A 16,986-nucleotide genomic window follows, 5' to 3' on the forward strand; every position below is an offset into this window, starting at 1 on the left:
ATCAGCTTCTGAGTTTGTAATTCTGCTTTGTAATGACATAACAATCCACTTTAAAGAATTAGCACTAGTGGGGACTTCTGAGACAAATCCACTCTCTTTGGCTCTAAAGTAGTCCATCTTAAATCAATCAATAATATTTATTGAGTGCTTACTATGTGTAGAGCTCAGTACTAAGCACTTGGGAAAGTACAATTCAATAGGGTTGGTAGATATGATCACTGACCAGAAGGAGTTTACAGTCTAGAGGGAGAGACAGACTTTACCATAAATGGCAGAAAGGGAAATGGCAGAGTCTAAAGTGTGGTGCGGTGCCTAAATGGTACAGAGCCAAGAGCACAGGGGATGCAGAAGGAAAGGCAGGGAGGGGAACTGAGAGCTCAGTCAGGGAAGGCCTCTTGGAAAAGCTGTGATTTTAAGAGGGCTTTTATGGTGGGAGAGTGGTGGCCTGTCAAATATGAAGGGGGAGGGAATTCCAGGCCAGTGGGGGAACGCGAACTAGAGGTTGGCAATGAGATAGATGAGATCTCAGTACAGTTACTAAACTCGCATTAGAGGAGTGAAATGTGCAGGCTGGTTTGCAGTAGGAAGTCATATAGGCAAGGTGATTGAGAGCCTTAAAGCCAATGGTAAGGTGTTTCTTTTTGATGAGGAAGTGGAGGGGAAACCACTGGAGGTTTTTGAGGAGTGGGGAGACACGGGCTGAAATTTTTTTAGGGAAATGACCCCGGCAGCAGAGGGAAGTAAGGATTGGAGTAGGAAGATCCAGGAAGCTGTGAGGAGGTTGATGCATTAGTCAAGCTGGGATATAAATGCTTGGATTACCGTGGTAGTTTGGATGGAGAGAAAAAGGGCAGATTTTAGAGATGTTGTCAAGATAGAACTGACAGGATTTGGTGACAGATTGAATGTGTGGGTTAAATGAAACAGAGATGAATCAGGAATAATGCTGAGGTTATGGATTTATGAGAGAGGGAGTATGGTGGTATCATTTACATTAATAGGAACGGCAGGGGGAGGACAAATGACCAGAGACCATGTGAGAGACCATTTTTTCTTGGAAATTCTTGCAATTCTGATAGAACTGCACATTTTCAACTCCCAATTCATCCCTTTGGGCCTTGGTTTCCTGCTCTGTAAAATGGGCAAACCAGCTCTACCTGTTCTTTGGGAAAAAGAGAAGTAGCATAGCCTACTGGATAGAGCACAAACCTGGGAGTCAGAGGGACCTTTTGAAATGTTTATAACTACTGCTTCGGTGTTTTACTTTTAAGCTCATCGGGTTCTTGTGTTTGATATTTTGAGAAGCAGCATGGCTCAGAGGAAAGAGCACAGGCTTGGGAGTCAGAGGTCATGGGCTCGAATCCTGGCTCTGCCACTTGTCAGCTGTGTGACCTTAGGCAAGCCACTTAATTCCTCTGTGCCTCAGTTACCTCATCTGTAAAATGGGGATTAATATTGTGAGCCCCACATGGGACAACCTGATCATCTTGTACCCCCCAGTGCTTAGAACAGTGCTTCGCACATAGTAAGCGCTTAACAAATGTAATTATTATTATTATTACCTAGGTTCTAGTCCCAACTCCACCTCTAGTCTGCTGTGTGATCTTGGGCAAGTCACTTAATTTCTCTGTTCCTGAGTTACTTTCCCAGTAAAATGGGGATTAAAACCATGAGCCTCAAGTGGGACATGGATTGGGTCCAACCTGATTACCTTGTACCTACCCCTGCACTTAGAATAGTGCCTGGCACATTGTAAATGCTTCACAAATACCATTAAAAAATTGGCATATAAATATATGGTATCATCACCAATACTATTCTAATGGGTTTAATAACTTAGAATCCAGTTTCACATTTAAAAGGTCAGAAATGTACACCTACAGTGGATCCATAATTCACAACCATAGTCTGCAATCCCCACGGTATTCCAAGGCCCACTAAGATGTCAAACACGTTGCTTCCGATGGTGTTGGACACTGCCATATCGCCAAGGCCTGAAGAAGAAATACCCAGATGGTTATTACCTAGTAGCACAGTACAAGTGCATCCACTCAGGACAGTCTTGTTACTCTGGTTTTGGAGCAAAGATTCCCACTTCGGGAGACTTTGGTAATCAGAGGCCTGATTTAAAAATACCCTACCACACTAGTTGACCAGATTGTGGTGTCTTTTCCTCTCCTGGCAATCAGCCAGGAGCCCCAGGATTGTTTATAACCTGCATAAGATTTACAAAACCACACTGATACAAAAATAAACACCCCAGTCAGACTGTTTACCCGATGCATCAAGAGGAACTGTTACTTGAGCCCGGTCAAAACAAATCGGCATGCAATCAGCTTCCAGACCTTTTCACCCTAACAACGTGAGCTCCCAAGTTTCTTCATTATCAATAAATAAGCAAATAAAATAAACATAAACCCCAAAGTGGCATGATGCAGAATTTTTTCAGTAAAGGTAAAATCTTGGCAGTAACAATGGAGAACAATTGATCTCCCCCTTGGTCATCCTTCTCTATGACTTTCCTTGCTATTAAAGGGAATTATATTCTATTTGTAACGATGTGAACTTTCTCTGAAAAAATATTCTGCAAAGTAGCTACTTCTGGTTCATGACCCAAAATTTAGATTTTGCCCATCTGGAGCAATAGCTTGGAAAATCTAGAGTAATAGCTCAGAGCTGAAATTCCCTACAATCTTTCTTTCCAAGAATGAAGTATGTGTGAAATGTACATTTTCTCTCAAGTGCCTTTCTTGTGTAAGTCAGCAATGGTCAGCTGGAGGGGAAGCCAGCCTGTCACTTCACTACTGACAGGAGGAATTCAAGTTAAACACCGTTAAGGTATTGACCTCTTTCACCTGCTGAATTCTTGTTAGGGGTGGGAGTGAGTGCCACTGAACATTTGGGAATTTGCTCTCAATTTCTCCTTCAGGTCACATGAGAGACCTTGTTCCTTCTATGTTCATTCATCACCTAGAAAAATGGATGGGCTCATGTCTTCAAATGGAAGGCCCCCTCCCAATGTGGTTCCTTCCAGTCTGTCAAATAAGTTAAAATATAGATGGCATTTTGTTCTTGGAAATGCTAAATTCCTCTGGGAAGTTTATAAAATCATGACTCTAACAAACCATTCATGATACTTAAAAAATATACTTGTTCTTTCCCTGACAGTTTCTCCCCATCCCCACAAGTCTCTCCCCTTCTCTGTTCCAGCTGACTTTGTCAAACTACCTCTTCTTCTCCCTTGTATTTTCTTGCATACGTCCCTGATCTCCCTACCCTCTCACTGTGGGCCTGTTTAAAGATGGAGAAGCAGCATTGTCTAGTAGAAAGAGCCTGGGCCTAGGAGTCAGAGGGCCTGGGTTCTAATCCCAACCCTGCTTCTAGATTTTTTGAAATTTGTTAAGCACTTATTACATGCCAAGCTCTTTACCAAGCTCTGGGATAGATATAAGATACTCAAGTTGGACTCAATCTAACCCTTGCAGACCCTCACAGTCTAAGAGAGGGAGTAGGATTCGGGCTGGTGGCTGTGAGGGGAAGATGACGGCCATCTGGGGCCAGAAGCGCCTCATTCTGAGTATGGTACACTAAACTTTATGAATCTTCAATCAAAACGTATCATTGGTCTTCTAGAAAGAAATTGTCAACATGGCTACGGAAATTGGTTCTCCACCTCGATTTTTCCACATGCCAAGGTTCCAACACCAAGCCCCTCGGCAGCTGTTCTATAAGCGACCTGACTCTGCACAGCAGCAGGTAATGCAGCAGCTCACCTTTGATGGGAAGCGGATGAGAAAGGCTGTGAACCGAAAAACCATAGACTACAATCCTCCTGTAATCAAATACTTGGAGGCTCATATCTCCTACTGCCTTCAGGACATCTCCATCTGGATGTCTGCCCGCCATCTAAAACTCAACATGTCCAAGACTGAACTCCTTATCTTCCCTCCCAAACCCTGCCCTCTCCCTGACTTTCCCATCACTGTTGACGGCACTACCACCCTTCCCGTCTCACAAGCCCACAACCTTGGTGTCATCCTCGACTCCGCTCTCTCGTTCACCCCTCACATCCAATCCGTCACCAAATCCTGCTGGTCTCACCTCCATAACACCGCCAAGATCCGCCCTTTCCTCTCTATCCAAACAGCTACCCTACTCGTTCAATCTCTCATCCTATCCTGACTGGATTACTGCATCAGCCTCCTCTCCCATCTCCCATCCTCCTGTCCATCTCCACTTCAATCCATACTTCACGCCAATGCCCAGATTGTCTTTGTCCAGAAACGCTCTGGGCATGTTACTCCCCTCCTCAAAAATCTCCAGTGGCTACCAATCAACCTATGCATCAGGCAAAAACTCCTCACCCTCGGCTTCAAGGCTGTCCATCACCTCGCCCCCTCCTACCTCACCTCCCTTCTCTCCTTCTACAGCCCAGCCTGCACCCTCCGCTCCTCTGCCGCTAAACTCCTCACTGTGCCTCGTTCTCGCCTGTCCTGCCATCGACCCCTGGCCCACGTCCTCCCCTTGGCCTGGTATGCCCTCCCTCTGCACATCCGCCAAACTAGCTCTCTTCCTCCCTTCAAAGCCCTACTGAGAGCTCACCTCCTCCAGGAGGCCTTCCCAGACTGAGGCCCCTCCTTCCTCTCCCCCCCTCCAGCCCCCCCCGCCTTACCTCCTTCCCCTCCCCACAGCACCTGTATATATGTATATATGTTTGTATATCTTTATTACTCTATGTATTTATTTATTTTACTTGTACAAATTTATTCTATTTATTTTATTTGGTTTATATGTTTTGTTTTGTTGTCTGTCTCCCCCTTCTAGACTGTGAGCCTGCTGTTGGGTAGGGACTGTCTCTATATGTTGCAAACTTGTACTTCCCAAGCGCTTAGTACATCATCATCATCATCAATCGTATTTATTGAGCACTTACTATGTGCAGAGCACTGTACTAAGCGCTTGGGAAGGACAAATTGGCAACATATAGAGACAGTCCCTACCCAACAGTGGGCTCACGGTCTAAAAGGGGGAGACAGAGAACAAAACCAAACATACTAACAAAATAAAATAAATAGAATAGATATGTACAAATAAAATAGAGTAAAAAAATATGTACAAACATATGTACATATATACAGGTGCTGTGGGGAAGAGAAGGAGGTAAGATGGGGGGGATGGAGAGGGGGACGAGGGGGAGAGGAAGGAAGGGGCTCAGTCTGGGAAGGCCTCCTGGAGGAGGTGAGCTCTCAGCAGGGCCTTGAAGGGAGGAAGAGAGCTAGTTTGGCGGATGGGCAGAGGGAGGGCATTCCAGGCCCGGGGGATGACGTGGGCCGGGGGTCGATGGTGGGACAGGCGAGAGTGAGGTACAGTGAGGAGATCAGCGGTGGAGGAGCGGAGGGTGCGGGCTGGGCTGTAGAAGGAGAGAAGGGAGGTGAGGTAGGAGGGGGCGAGGTGATGGAGAGCCTTGAAGCCCAGGGTGAGGAGTTTCTGCCTGATGCACACAGTGCTCTGCACACAGTAAGCGCTCAATAAATACGATTGAATGAATGAATGAACCCTACTTTTTACAAGTAACGAAACTGAAGAAGTTAAGTGACTTGCCCAAGGTCACGTTTGCCTGCTTTGTGATCCTGGGTAAGTCACATAACTTCTCTGTGCCTCCATTTCCTTGTCAATAGGATGAGGACTTAATACTTGTTCTTCCTCCCCCTTAGACTGGGAGCCCCTTGTGGGACAGGGACTGTGTCTAACCTGACCGTCTTGTATCTATCCAGCGCATAATACAGTGCTGGGCATAGAGTAAGATTTTAACAAATACCTCAGTTATTTATTATTCTAAAGATAAAAATATACACATTCATATTTTATATATGTCTTACAAATGAGTTTAAAAACTTAGCTCGTTCACAAATTTTTCTATATATTTATATACATTGGTCTAAAAAAAAAATCAAAGTCTTAGACACACCACCATACCGCTCCAAGGCTTTTGTGCCTAGGCACAACTCAGTTAGTATGTGCCTTCCTCTTTCTCACCCCCTTTTCAGCACCTCCAATCAACTGGGCAATGGCCACTTTTTACCTAGCAAAGGGACACACACTACCCTCCCTCCACCCTGTCACACTTCTACAGAACACCTGATTTTTCAAGTCCTTCCTCAACACTTTAGAAATGTACTGGTAGATTCGGGTAGGGAAGAACCTGGTCCCTTGGGATCAGGAAGAGGAAATGAACCTTGAGCAGGAAACACATTTGCTCCTCTTTACTTCCTCCCAAACTGGGCTATTAAGAGTCCCTTCTCCTGCCCCTCTGCCCAAGATCAGGCTTAGGAACCAGAAAACTAGGTGGTCAAATAAGGTCTGGTTGGTTTGAATCATGGCCTATCATGTCAAAACTCAATATGTGTGTGGAGGGTCAGAAAGGGAAAGGAGAGAGGAAAGCATGATGTGTGTGCACACCAAGGATTTTCAGGCCCTGGTATTATTTCGGACTGTGCTTGGTCACAGGGCATGGAATATTTCTGGGAGCTAATGGGTAGTGGTAGCAGTGATAAATGCCCCATGTCACTCCCTTTTTGGCATCTTGGACAGGCCCGTTTGCCCGTATCCAATGCTGGCACTGCCTTTAGCTTGGGTTCAACTCACTTGTCAGAGGGTGTCATACAGCAATATGCATCAGGCCCCATTGCCCTTCAGATTCGAAAGGATGCCACTAATGATGAAATTCACCTATTAGCCCATGGGTAACTGGAAAAGTCCACTGTGGGATACATAATCCCAGCCACAGTGGGCAAACAAAAAAGTTGTCCCTTGTTGTGCTGTTAGCCCCAGACCATATGGCTCCAACTAACCCCTCTAGCAGATCTTCCATGTCCTGGGCCCATTTCCTCATATTGAATCTACTGCCAGTGTACTACTGAGGGTGCAAAAGCGATCTACCCAGTGGTGCTGGTGATTCTGGAATCTAAGTGTAAGGTCAGGGCAGAACCAAAGAGAAAGGGTACCTTGTCTTGCTACTATTAAGCTGGCCATGCAGTCTGGCACGCTGGTCCCCGCAGCGAGAAAAGTGATGCCCATGATCACATCGGGGATCCCAAAGGTGTATCCAATAATAGTCACCTGGAGGAAATGGAAAAATCAAAGTTACTGCAGCTGTGGAACGGCAGGGATTTGTTTTTTGCTCAGTAGCCTGAACAACCCCCACACCTGAGCCATGGTTTTCTCTCTCTCCCTGTTGCATGAGCTAAAAACAGACCTCTCCAAACTCTCTGAGCTCATGACAAAGAAAACTGGAAAATAATAGGAGTTATTATCTCACCGTATTAGAACTAGGGAGGCACTTTGAAAGCCTCTAATGAAAGGTGCTTTTGCAAACAAAGCAGTCACAGTATTCAGATTTAAATGGTTTCCACAGGAGATTTTATGGTAGAGCTTTTAGAAAAGAATCAACAGTGTTTGTTAAGCTCTTTGTAGACACAAGACACTAGGGAAGTGTGAAGCATCATTATTGTTATCATTATTATGGTTAAGGACTCCATTTTATGATGAAACTTGCTCTAACTCGAGTCTCTGGGCAGAGTTTTTATTGATTTCAGTGTCTGGGGCGCACAGGAGGATCAAAAAGCAGAGCAAATAGCAAAAACCAAAATTGAGCAGTAAATGTAACAATCGATATCAGATCTGACAGATACCATCATCAGCAAATAAAGCGGAGGTGTGGAATAACTCTCAAGCCTCAGGCAAAGTTACTAAGGTCATTAGTTCATGTATGAAGATACTTAGATCACTCAAGTGGGATTGGATTCCTCCCATTTGGGGGGCAAGTGATTCATGGGTTTAAAAATATTCTCGTGCATTTTATTGATCTAAAATTGACACATGAAAGCAGGAGGTTGAAGTCTTTAAATAGTCCTCTCGATTTCCTAATGCACTGGCCTTTGCAACCACACTTTAACTTAAATAACTAAAGGGATGAAAGATAATTAAAACTGGGAGCATGCTTCTTAAAAACAGTAATAACAATAATAATAATTATTAGTATTACATTTATTAAGTGCTTACTATGCACCAAAGCACTGGGTTGGATACAAGATAATTTTCAGACACAGTCCCTGTCCATATTATTTTTAATGGTATTTTTTAAGTGCTTACTATGTACCAGACACTGTACTAACTGCTGGGGTAGATACGAGATGATCTGGTTGGACACAGTCTTAATCCCCATTTTACAGATGTGGTAACTGAGGCTCAGAGCAGGTATGTGACTTGCCCAATGTCACACAGCAGACAAGTGGCAGAAGTGAACCTTGAGTGACACCCACAGTAAAGGGGTGGAAGGCAGAGGAGGAGCCCGTGAAAGAGCCTGAGAATGAGTGGCCAGAGAGGTAGGAGGAGAACCATACTTTTAAATCCTGGTCCTCCCTACCACCTGTAATTTATTTTAGTGTAGGTCTCCTCGGCTAGATTGTAAAACCCTTGAGGGCAGATTTTGTATCTACTTAATCCATTGTTTTCTCCTAAGCACTTACTACAGTTCTCTGCACATGGTAAGCACCTACTAAGTACTACTGACCAATGTTATAAAAGGAGAATAAACTAGGCATATGGGAACCAACTAAAGCCTTTTCCTGCCAATGTTATATTATTTACAGATTGAAGGTCTTGTTGGAGGACCATCCAAAGTCCCTCACCTCTCCTCATCAACTTTTGCTGTCCTAGCAATGCTCTTCCTGATGATTTCCGCCCAGGGGAGGCAGGGAATTGGAACTCATATCGTTGGTCCACTGTGTCTTTTATGAGTAAGTTTGGTAAAAAAAAAAAATAAGTTTCAGAAGTGCAAAAGGAGGGAGATGAGAACTAAATGAGCTACTTGGATTATTTGTGGACTTCTATCATCCTTTACATTACAGATCTTTACATACATATCTTCAAATTACATATAATATTACTATATATCATTATTACACACTATAAATTACATATTTATATTAATGTCTGTCTCCCCCTCTAGATTCTAAGCTCGTTAAGAGCAGGAAACATGTTCCCTAATTCTGTTTTACTGTACTCTCCCTAGTGCTGACAAGAGTGCTCTGAATATAGTAAGTGCTCAATAAATAGCACTGATTGATTGACCCTCCCTGCTAAGATTTCTGTCCCCATATGTTCATGGTTTATCCAAAACCTAAAATTGGCCCTCAGAGTAATTCCCCTTTCTCCCTCCCTAATTAATTTTAATGCAAAATAATGGCCTATAACCTCATCATTTTTGAATTTTGAATATTATTAAATGAACAAGCATTTCTTCCTGCTTTGCTACATAAATTATCTTAGGATCATAGAATTGTTATCTGGGAAAAAGATGGGAAAGTCAGAGGGAGGGAAGGGTTTGGGTGGGAAGTTCAGTTTTGGACCTGTTAAGTTTGAGGTGACAGAAGAACACCCAAGTAGAGATGTCTTGAAGGCAAGAGGAAATGTGAGATTGCAGAGAGGGAGAGGGATCAGGGCTGGAGATGTAGATTTGAGTATCATCCGTGTAGAGGTGGTAGTTAAAGCCATGGGAGGGAATGAGTTTTCTACGGGGAGGCTTAATCCCCATTTGACAGGTGAGGGAACAGAGAAGTGAAGTGACTTGCCCATGGTCACACAGTAGACAAAAGGAAGAGCCAAGATTAGAACCCAGGTCTTTCTGATTCCCAGACCCATGCTCTACCCATGCTGCATCTCCCTGACCTCCAGGGAGAGTTTCTGAAGGGTCATTTCACCTCTACTACTCTGCACCTCTCCACTCCAGTTCCTCACAAAGCTAATCCGGGAAACAAAGGTGGAAGAAGTTGGGATGAGCACGTATTCTCCGAGCTGCCAATCTTTGTCACTCACCAGCCACACCATAAGATATGAAAACACCGCAATCCACAAGGTAGAGAAAATGAAGGTGATCATAAAAAACCTTTCCCAACGTGGCTTGCTGCAGTTCGGGATGGTAATAAACAGGATAAATATCAGCGGCCAGGTAAATATCCATTTTACTTTTTCCAGTCCTGCCTCTGCAGAGAAATGGAGAAAAACAAAACAAAATATAGTTCTCAGGGTTCCCCCTCCTATTGCCATTTTAGGATTACACCAATTCACACTCTCAGAGCCCAGATGGTCTATAGACCAAAGGTCTACAGAGAAAAATCTCCTGGACTCTGGGAATAGACTCGAGGGTTTCTGGAAAGCTTTTCTAATAAGCCCCTTTTTAGAATATAGCTAATTTATTTCATAAACCAGGGATTGGCTGAAAATTACTCTTTAATTTGTAACAGAATAGAGTCTTTATTACCACCTTAGGCTTAATTAATTTGCCTTCTTTGGGATCTTTTTGCTTTAATGATCCCACTTGAAAGGAACACTAAACAGAAAGGCAATACAATTTCTTCTTCACTAACCCACAGCATAATGACACCGAATGGTTGTTATCATCTTCTGAATCTTAAGAAACATTTGAGCTCTTTTCTCATCAGTCCACATCCCCACATCCTTATTCCACCTAGGAGAGATACTGAAATGCAGATCCATTTATTCAAACTACAAGAACATGAGCATGGTGAACAGTCAGATACTGGGATTTGTAACCCCAGGAATCTCCACTATATAGCAATGATTGCTGATAAATATAGAATTCACAGTATGATAAAATTCATTTCATTCTTTTTCATATGATTTACTGTTCATTAGGTGTCCTGAGAGGATGATTTTCATGTGTGAGAATTTATTTGACTAAATTGCTTCCCAGGCTTATGGCTGAGCAATAGGTTAAAAAAAACCTTTTTTCTGATTAATATCAGAAACCTCTCCTTTACACCTGCAAATGGCAATGAAAAATCTTTCAAATGGATAATCATTCTGAGGAGGAAAAATCAAGAACAGATGTACATTCCAATTGAAAAAATGATTTAGATACTTCTCTAATTAAACAGTTCAATGAACCAAGTGGCTGAATTACAGCATGTGCCAATCTTCTCAGTATTCTAAAATGAGAGAAATGCATGGTATGGGATTTGATGGTGACTCTGGGCTCTCTGTTTAAACCTTAATGGGAATTAAGTTCAACACTGAGGAATTAGGACTGAAACCCAAACTCGCTGTGGTTTCCTCCAGCCACTGGCCTAGCCCAGCCCACTAAACCCAAATGTGGCCATCCTCAGGGCAATACAGAAGTTTGCTTTTATTGCTGATGAAATGCTGACCTCTGTGGGGATCCCTGTGGATGCCGACACCAGATCTGTGCCCCTTATGGCCCTTCAACTTCCTCTCCAAGGAGAGGTGGCCAATCACAGGAAACCAGAAAATTGACCCATGCGTCCATCGCCAGTTAGGAGGAAGGGAAACTGCTTTGGGAAGATGGAGTAAATGTTGGGGTGGCTGGGAGGGGAGAGTGCCAAAAGAGGGAGAATTGGGCAGTAGGGGGAGAGAGAGAATGAATTAGGGTAAGGGGGTGAGGGAGAGATATGAAAAGGAAAGAAGAGAGAAAAAGGGAGAAAAAGGAAAAGGGAAGGAAAGAGAGAGGAAGAGAAGGAGGGGAAGAGAGGAGAGTAGCAGATGAAGAGAACGAACATGTAAAATAGAGAAAGCAGCTGGAGGAGAGCCATGAAGAAAACTGTAAGGAGTTTGCTGCAGAAGGAGCAAACTCCTTCTGGGTAGGGTAGGGATTGTCTCTGCTGCTGAACTGTACTTTCCAAGCACTTAGTACAGTGCTCTGCACACACTAAGCACTTAATAAATATGATTGACTGGCTGGTGTGGGTGGAGGGAAAAGGAAGACTCTGCGAAATGTTTGGGAGGAAGAGTTGGCCCGATTGAGCAGTTGGGGTCCCAACCAAGAGTGTGACGGATCCCATTTTTGACTCTGAGATGGAACTGAAGAAACTAATTCCCATGAATTTCAGGCTTACAGAAAAAAACAAACCATGTCTCAAAATGCCTGCTTACCTGGCTCCCACCAATTCTGGGGATCTCAAAAAACCCAGGACAGACCTTATCAGACCTAATTCAGACCTTATCATAAGGCATGGTGCTTGTTTTGACTAGAGTTTTTCAAATTCCACCTTATGTTCTGGGGTTGGGCTTGGGAATTATTAACTGCTCTCACTCTGTAAGGATCTGAGTTTGAGAGAGAAGGTGAAGGGCAGAAAAAGGGAACACCTAGATAACTAGCTTGGGTTCCAGGGATCATCACACTTGGGCAAGGAAAAATTTCCTTTGCTTTATTTTTGAAATGATGATTCTCTTCTTCCCCATTCCTCTCAATTCCTTATTTATACTCTTCGGCATTAGTTAGGACTACTAGGATTCCATAAGTAATTATCAGAGGGACAGTTTCATTCATTTTTTCACCTTGAGTAACAGAACACACATAAAAGGGAACACATTCCCCCTGAGCTCTCGAGGATAATACAGGATGTAAGCACATTTCCACTATTAAGTTTTATGATTTTCTGGTGTTCAAATCCAAGGGAATTTGGGTATTAAATGTGAAGTGGGAGGCAGTGTGGTCTAATAGAAAGAGAACTTGGCTGGGAGAGGTTTTTAGTCCTAGGTTCACCAGTGGTCTACAGTGTGACTTTGGGCAAGTCACTTAACCTTTTTGGGCTTCAGTTTCCTTACCTATAAAACAGGAATAAAATAGATGGTGAGATTGGCGTGTCCAATCTCATAGCTCTGTATCTACCTCCTTGTTTAGTTAATAATAATAATAATAGTAACAATGATGCATATTTGCCCATCAAAAACGTGTGTCTCCTACCTGCTTCATCATTTGCCCTCTAATCAAGATGGACTAGTTGGATTGAAGGTTTAGTTTATCTCTACAAAATCACCTTGCTTGGTTTCTCTTTTCTAACAATAACAATTCCCCTAAATGATAGTCAAAAAAAGTGAGAAATATTTTCTTGTTGGAGAAGGAAAACATAGCCCTAAAAATCTTAAGCCCTTTTAAGATTTTTTTTTTGTTTTCTAGCAAGTGGTGGAAAAGCAGAGTTGTAGAATTTGAAAACCTGTGTCCTGTCTCTCTGCCAACAAACAGTAAGAGATCAGATTTCTGTTACACTTGCACAACCATCTTATCTCATTATTAGGGTCAATAAAATATTAAGTTCTATCCACCTGCTGGAAAAGAACTGAACAGTAGTGTGTATAGCATTGTCTGGTGATTTCCAAAGTTTCTTCTTTTTCAAATGCTGTCCAGTCGTTTCTGACCCATAGCGACCCCTTGGACACACCCCCTTCAGACTATCCCATCTTCGGTCAAAGTCATTCTGGCATGTGTATCCACAGAGTTTTTTTGGTAAAGCTACAAAAGTGGTTTACCATTGTGCCTTCTTCTGCACAATAAAAACTTGAGTCTTCTTTGATTTGATCCCATATGGAGGATGTTACGAAAGGGCAAAAAGGAAACTCAAGGAACATAAACATCTTACATCAGAACACTTGATCTAATCCCTTTTCAGAGTTTATAAGGGTTAAATGGCTCCTCAATGTAATATTTGAGGACTTTGTTGCCAGGCTTTGTTCCAATGCATGTTTCCTCAAGGGGCACAAGTCCTTCCTGTCCTCCAGGAGCAAACATCTCACACCCAGGGGTTTTAATTATTTCTCTTTTTGTTGCTTAATAGATATGTAAGGCAGGTAGTTGGGGACAGGCAACTTGGATTTCCTGTTTTGACAGGCAAGTTTGAGTTCCTATTTTAAATGTAGATCCCTTAAATCCCCCTTCAAACAATATAACCAATTCATTTGTTAGTTTATGTTAATGTCTGACACCCTCAACCCCCCTCCCCAACTACTCACTTTGGGCAGGGAATGTGTCTATCGACTCTTGCTATATTGTACTCTCCCAAGTGCTTAGTACAGTACTCTGCACACAGTAAGTGCTCAATATAATTATAACTGATGATTATAATAATAATAATGATGGTATTTGTTAAGAGCTTACTATGTGACAAGCACTGTTCTAAGCATGAGATAGATACAAGGTTATCAAGTTGCCCCACATGGGGCTTACATTCTTAATCCCCATTTTACAGATGAGGTAACAGGCACAGAGAAGTTAAGTGACTTGCCCAAAGCCACACAGCTGACAAGTGGTGGAGACAAGATTAGAACCCATGACCTCTGACTCTAAAGCCCATGTTCTTTCCACTGAGCCATGCTGTTCTTCTAGGATGATGATGATTCCTGGAGCACTCACAGTTTTGGGAGGCAATATCTCTCCTTGGTAGAGACAGGATTTTGAGCTGAACTCAAATCCTTGCCCCAAATCCCTCTAATCTCACTCCACCAACCCCCAGCCCTAGATCACCTCCATAGTAGCTTCCTCCAATCATGAGCTTGTCCTGTGGAATGCTGCAGGTGAAAATCCAGGCACTGTGCCAACTTCATACATTTGAAGCATCCTCACCTGCTATAATCCTGGCCTTTTCCTCTGCTCAGCAAACACTACTTCTCTTCCCTCATTTACTACATGCCCACTGCCCTAGTAACTTTCCCGGACTTTTAACTCTCTCTTCAAACCTTGAATGCCTCCACCTCACCACTCTCTCTCACCCTTGATGACACTGCTGGCTACTCTCCTGGCAAAGATGTAATCATTGGATATGAACTCCCCTAAATCTCTCCTTCATCTCCCAACATCCCTCCTGCTCTCAGACTTTTTGGCCAACACTTAAGAGGAGATCTCCTGTTAACTTTCCCATCACTGCACCATTTCCCCTTACCCCATTCCCATCTCTTAAGCCCACAACTGTGACACTTTCTTTAAACTCCCTCTCTTGAAAATCTAATATTCAGCTGCCAAAACAAATTCTAATGGTTCGTTTTTCACAATAGCTCCAGAATCTGCCCCTTCCTCTGCATATAAAATATCATACTGGTCCAAGCACTTGTCGTATCCCAAATCGACAACTGCAACAGAGCTCCTCACAGACCTCCCTGCCTCCAGTTCATACTCCATTCTGGTGCTAATCAATCAATCCTGTATTGAGCACTTTCTGTTTGCAGAGTACTGTACTAAATGTTAATAATAATAATGATAGTATTTGTTAAGCACTTACTATGTGCAAAGCACTGTTACAAGCACTGGGGGGATACAAGGTGATCGGGTTGTCCCATGTGGGGCTCACAGTCTTAATCCCCATTTTACAGATGAAGTAACTGAGGCCCAGAGAAGTTAAGTGACTTGCCCAAAGTCACACAGCTGACAATTGGCAGAGCCGGGATTTGAACCCATGACCTCTGACTCCAAAGCCCGGGCTCTTTCCACTGAGCCACGCTTCTTCAAGTACTTGGGACAGTATAGTACAACACAGTTTGTAGACACATAACCTCCTCAAAACAAGCCTGCAGTCTACAAAGGGAGACAAACATTAATATAAAGAAATTATAGATATGTACATAAATGCTGAGGGTGGACCATTTTTCTCAAACTTCATTTGGAATACATTTCTGTACTCCTCATAATCTGACAATGGTTGCCTATTCCTTTCTGCAACAAGCAAAAACATTTGACCATTAGAGGCAAGACACTCAGTCAGCTCTCTCCACACTACTTACCCTCACTTCTTTTTCATTATGCTTCAACTTGCACACTTTGCTCCACTCAAGCCAACCTATTGATTTTGCCTTGTGCCACTCACCCCTTACTCACATGTGTCCTCCCTCTTGGGTAGCATCCTCTCCTTCTTCACAACCAGAAAACCAGTGTTTTCCCCCATCTTCAAAGCTCTTCTCCTCCAGGAGGTCTTCCCTGATTAATCCCTATTACCTCTGTTACTGCCACTTCAGTACTATCACATCACTTTGGCACTTGGGTACTCATTTCCCATCTTTCTTCCCTGCCCTTCCTCCCACACAAAGAGGTGGAATATTTTTAAACTTATGTACATATTTTTAAACTTAGCCCTTCCCTCTACCTGAAATTTATTTAGGGTCCCCAGTAGATTAAAAGTGCTTTGAGGGCAGGAATCAGGACTACAATTCTGCTAAACTCTACCAGATGCTTAGTACAGTGTTCTGTGCCAAGTAGATGCTCAATACATACTGCTGACTGATTGATTTCATAAGGCCAGCTGGAGAACTGGGTCTGGGGCTAACCAGAGAGAGTTCAAGAACTTTACAGGTCTCTAAAATCACTGGGCAAACTTACCCCTTAGCTTCCAATAATAAGTTTCAGTTGAACAACAGTGAGTTGGTTCTGGAATGGTGGTTGTTAGCATTAGGAACTAATTGCAATGGAGCCTGTGCATTCCCCTTAATTATATTAACAACATTCCAAATGAACTGAATTCCTAAACAAGACAGTGATCTGAATGCACAATAAGCCTCACCTACTCAGGATTTACCTTCATTTACCTTTTTGCTCATTAAGGTAATCACCTAAATAGATCCTGCATTGATAGAACAATCAATAAGAGCTGGAGGTTTTAGAAGTATCTATTAATCTACAAAACCTAGGGCCTCACCTCCAAGTTAGGAGACCTGGCTTGGAGTTAGTTGACTCAAACGTTGTCTATCTGACCTTGGACGACAATTCACCTCTCAGGTTTTTCCCCCAGGTTTCTCCAGCTATAAAACTGGTGATTGTAACACCTTCCTCTCAGCATAATAATTTAAAATAAAAATAATTAAATAGTTTAAAGGAGATCATCTAAGTGTTTTAGAGCCTTTCAGAAGCCCTTTCTGAGTCCCAACTGGATTCCCAAGACTGGCATCTTTTCAGCACTTTTTGTCTGCTTCTCTTGTGAAGACACCCTGGGTCCTCCAAGAAAAGAAGGAAAGTAGGGGTGTGCCTATGCAGTGCATTGTACTAACCATGCTTGGTGGTGGGGAGAAAAAGATGAGGTGAAACAAAAACGGCTGGCTGCAGCCTGAAAAGTCCGACCCGAAATTCTGCATGTGCGTCAAAAAAGCAGAGCAAAAATCACCTCTCACCCAACAAACTGAACAAGCTAG

General features: G+C 43.0%; 1 protein-coding gene across 1 annotated transcript in view; it reads right to left on the reverse strand.

The window, feature by feature from the left end:
• The window catches only part of SLC24A4 (solute carrier family 24 member 4), a 157,072-nt gene that overhangs the window by 11,834 nt on the left and 128,252 nt on the right, over positions 1-16,986 (reverse strand). Inside the window, exons 13-15 of the mRNA XM_038747197.1 lie at positions 9,877-10,043; positions 7,005-7,119; positions 1,882-1,994 (exon numbers count right to left, since the gene is read on the reverse strand). Coding sequence (XP_038603125.1) covers positions 1,882-1,994; positions 7,005-7,119; positions 9,877-10,043 — 395 coding nt within the window. The remainder of the gene's footprint in view (positions 1-1,881; positions 1,995-7,004; positions 7,120-9,876; positions 10,044-16,986) is intronic.

Source organism: Tachyglossus aculeatus, chromosome 1, assembly GCF_015852505.1.
Source record: "Tachyglossus aculeatus isolate mTacAcu1 chromosome 1, mTacAcu1.pri, whole genome shotgun sequence".
NCBI lineage: Eukaryota > Metazoa > Chordata > Mammalia > Monotremata > Tachyglossidae > Tachyglossus > Tachyglossus aculeatus.